The sequence below is a fragment of the Aulonocara sp. 'chitande type north' Nkhata Bay genome, linkage group LG23, assembly GCF_057382095.1.
Source record: "Aulonocara sp. 'chitande type north' Nkhata Bay isolate Kocher_YH1m ecotype deep benthic linkage group LG23, A_spYH_male_GT1.1, whole genome shotgun sequence".
In the NCBI taxonomy this organism is placed as follows: domain Eukaryota; kingdom Metazoa; phylum Chordata; class Actinopteri; order Cichliformes; family Cichlidae; genus Aulonocara; species Aulonocara sp. 'chitande type north' Nkhata Bay.
The window spans coordinates 42438634-42442557 of record NC_141365.1 but is presented as its reverse complement, the minus strand read 5'-3'; the positions used below and the strand labels follow the sequence as shown (position 1 = coordinate 42442557).

General features: G+C 37.3%; 1 protein-coding gene across 2 annotated transcripts; it reads left to right on the top strand.

Annotated features, from left to right (window-relative positions):
* Window positions 1–752: 752 nt before the first annotated feature.
* LOC147302501 (nucleoside hydrolase-like) lies at window positions 753–3924 on the top strand. Of its 2 annotated transcripts, none has more exons than XM_086283815.1 (8): window positions 753–806; window positions 1476–1653; window positions 1742–1921; window positions 2699–2810; window positions 2927–3063; window positions 3214–3291; window positions 3509–3601; window positions 3693–3924. In XM_086283815.1, the coding sequence occupies exons 2-8, from the start codon at window positions 1477–1479 to the stop codon at window positions 3870–3872; spliced, it is 957 nt and encodes a 318-aa protein (XP_086139941.1). In that variant the 5' UTR covers window positions 753–806; window position 1476; the 3' UTR covers window positions 3873–3924. The 2 variants fall into 2 exon arrangements, with proteins under 2 accessions (XP_086139941.1, XP_086139942.1); XM_086283816.1 differs by having other exon boundaries at window positions 756–806; window positions 1451–1653.

The window sequence follows — 3924 nt, the reverse complement described above, 5'->3', positions numbered from 1 at the left end:
TTTCTGATTAGATGAAAGGTTTTTAAGCAAGTCTGAGACCAGAAGTTTAGGTCTAAGTTAACTGATAAATCCGCTTCCCATTTTGCAATAGGAAGTGATATTGATTCATCTGTTTTAGGAAGCATTCTGTATATTTTGGAAAGTAATTTTGGGGTTTTAAGAGTAAGAAATTGAACCACACTTGGTGGTGTTTGTAGTTCAACTTGACCCGGTTTAAATTTCTTTTTTACTATGGATTTAATTTGTTGATATTCTAAAAATCTTTTCTTGTTGATCCCATATTGTGTAACTAGTCCGTCAAATGAAATAAATTCTGTTCCTTCTAGTATATGTTCTAAATATTTGATTCTAATTCTAATTATCTAAATTGTTGCTGCATGACAATAAAAAGTGAAAATGTCTATCTTAGTGTGCCACTTTTTACATAATTTAGCAGGTAGCACTTTTGTAACCGTCTTCTTAAACATTAATACAAAGATAACACCCATTAGTCGATACCAAAGGATACAAGTGTTACACCTTAAGAATCTACTTTCCCAACCCACCTCTCTGTGCGTGATTTTTTTTAAATGCTGTTCATTTACATGACAAAAATATTTTTTTCACTTTATTCAAGCAAGTGGAAATTTGGACAATCTAAATCTCAAGCTAAATTTGTAACACCTACAGCATATCTGAAGGTGGAGTTAGCCATGTACTTATGTAACACTTCCTTATATAAAGCTGGCTGCTCTTCAGTTGATAGCATTCAGCTATCACAGCTCCAATCACCAAGCTCTAAACATCTGCCAGAATCCATTTACCAGGTGAGTATTTTACATTTTATTTCAGTAATAATTTCAGAATCTCACAGTATTTGTGAAGGTTAACATATCTTTAAAATGTAATTCTTAAAACCCCCCAGAAATCACTTATTTTTTTCTTTCTTTCTTTTTATTGCACCTAAAAGCATAATTTTGTGGTGTTTTGATTTGTTTTTTGTTTTTTGGCAATGGAAACTGTTGTTTAAAATTCTTTAACCTTGCCACAATCAGATGCAGGTCAATTGCCTGTTCATGAACATTTTTCTAAATCTTTGTGCAAGCGACTATTTTCATATATATTGTAAAATGAAGATCCCAGATATTTTAAAAGCTGATCTAATTATGATATTTGTACTGAACACTACACATTTTAATGCTGTATCTAAAACATTCTCCTGCCTCTACCATAAAACAGTTGAAGCAGTCTTTCAATCTAACCTTCATATTTAGGAAAGCTACAAAACATGTAGTTATGCTATGAGAGAAAGGTTTTGAGAGTGTGAAGAGAAAAACACTGTATTGTGTTTATTTAAAATATTTGTAGTTATCTGTGTTTTTGCCTCTTTCCCTCCATCTGACAGCTGAGATAGGCTACAGTTAGACATGTGGTCAAAAATGGATTATTATTAGAAATAATCACTCTTCAGGTTTGAATCCTGTGGTTAAACACAGGATGAAGAAGCTCATCATTGATGTGGATGCTGGGGTGGATGATGCTATTGCCATCATGATGGCCCTCTCCATACCTGATGTGGAAGTTTTGGGGATCACCTGCTGCTATGGCAACACGTCTGTGGAGAATGTCCTCAGAAATGTCCTTCGTGTCCTGAAAGTCTGCGACAGGCTGGACGTAAGTTTGTGTCACGCTGTAAGAGAGCCTTTCTACACGAATATGTTCGTAGATATGTTCTTACATCCAGCATATAATACTCATACAGATTCCAGTGTACCGTGGCTGCTCAAAGCCTTTGGTGGACCATGAAAACCATGCAGATAATTTCTTTGGATCAGACGGGTTTGGGGACGTTCCAGATCCACACGCACCAAGCCTGGATCTGGTGCAGCAGAAAAAAGCCAAACAGGCCATTGTTGACCTTGTGAACGCAAATGATAAAGAGGTGAGTGTCTGCACCATTAAGCTTCTTACATGAATGAAAATTGAGAGCCTCATTTTCCTGTGATATGTGTACACTAAGAACGTTGTAGCTTACACAGGGGTTGGGTAAAAATGCTGTGTGGAGAAGTAGGTGATCTCAAAATACATGAATACATTTACCCACTTTTTGTAAATGGTTTGTGGTTCTGATCAAATTTTTTATTTAAAGGCCCAGTCACCGATTATTTCAGCAGACATGCCTTGAAGTCTTCCTAAAAAAATATGTTGACATTTAGCTGAAAATTGTTGAACTCCCACAGATGAAATTGCATCACTTGACTAATAAAAACTTGTTTTACCCAGAGCTAATGATTTAATTGCTTTTTCATGGTGACCAGTAAAAATGGATGTAGACACAATGATATCATCTGTTGGTTATGGATTGCAAAGGGTACAATGCACTTGATGTGAAAGAAGCCAACTCGTTGCGAAGTATCACAAAGTTGCCAAACACACATAAAAAAGCATAACTTGAAGCTTCAATGCAGTTTAAATTGGGAAGTCGTAAAAATTATCTGTCAATTTTCATCAAGTTTCAAGTGCTTAATAGACAAACTGCACCACTGGGCCAACCAAACCAGTTTAATTCTCAATTCATTCTAAACACATTTATAAATGATAATTCTTTAAAAAACTTTTCAAGGAAAATTATTATTTTACAACTGAGGGTTTGTTTTCAGCTCAAAGGTTGGTTAGGAGGCAATAAAATCATCAATTCAACTCTGTCTCCTGCCTCCAGGTGATCCTCATATCCACTGCCCCCCTCATGAACCTGGCTGCAGCAGTGCAGTTGGACCCTTCCTTGCCTAAAAAGCTTAAGGCGCTCTACATCATGGGGGGAACCATTGAAGGTGGTCTCCTCACAGAGTATTTCCTCTGTCTCTCATTATCCATTCGTGATTTTAGTCTTATAAATATCTGATATATATGAGAATGAGTGTGTGACTGTGCTTGTTTCTGTGTGCAGCCAGGGGTAACATCACAATATGTGGAGAGTTTAACTTTGTGTGTGACCCAGAGGCTGCTTACATCGTGTTGGACCGCTACACATGCCCAACCTACATCGCTACCTGGGAGTTCACCTGCTGGAACTGCCTGCCATGGGTGAGGAGGGAAACAAGCTGAACGAGGGCTTCAGTTCTGTTCCAATGAATAATGTCTGAACAGTTTTAAAGTTTGAAAGGATCTCTGCTAACACTGAGTTTGTGTATAAAGTGGTATTTGAAAATATCTTACAGTCTTTTTTTCCCTTAGTCTTTCTGTGACACCTGGTTATCTGTACATACTGAAAAATCAGACTTTGTGGAAAAGATTTTACGCATCTCAAGACAGGTAAGAGTGTATTAATTGACACAAAGCATCAAGCATTTAAGTCTTAAGTCCTCACTTTGTACAAGAAAATAAGCTCCAGTTAGCAATGAATTTAATCCATCTTCAGTATTGTGTAAATATGCTCGCAGCCCTTTTGCTTAAATCTTGGTGCCCCACTGGTGACAACTTACAGAATATTATAAGATGTCTAATTACCTCTGACATACTGTGTGAACAGAAGTGTGAACAGAAACATCAAGAATTTAATCCCTGTGACGCCTACGCCATGGCTGCAGCCATCAATGATGCAGTCATACCTAAGAGTGAAGAGGCGAGTGACTGCAACTTTTTTTTGTCAGGTTACAATGTAAAACATCTTCGCTGAAATCATTGTTTAATGAATTATTTTGTTACTCTTTCAGGTTGCAGTGACGGTGGAGTTGCAGGGGATCTACACTCGAGGCATGATGGTGCTGGACCGCGACGAGAAGCTGAAAAAAGAACACAAAGTCTTCATCATGAAGAACGTCGACTTGGAGAAGTTCAAGGAAATGTTGATTAAAGCAGTCAAAAAGAGTGATGCTGTACACTCTGAGACCTGAGTGTTATGATTCATAACAACAAATAAAAACTTTTGTGTTGCAGTCTCACAAA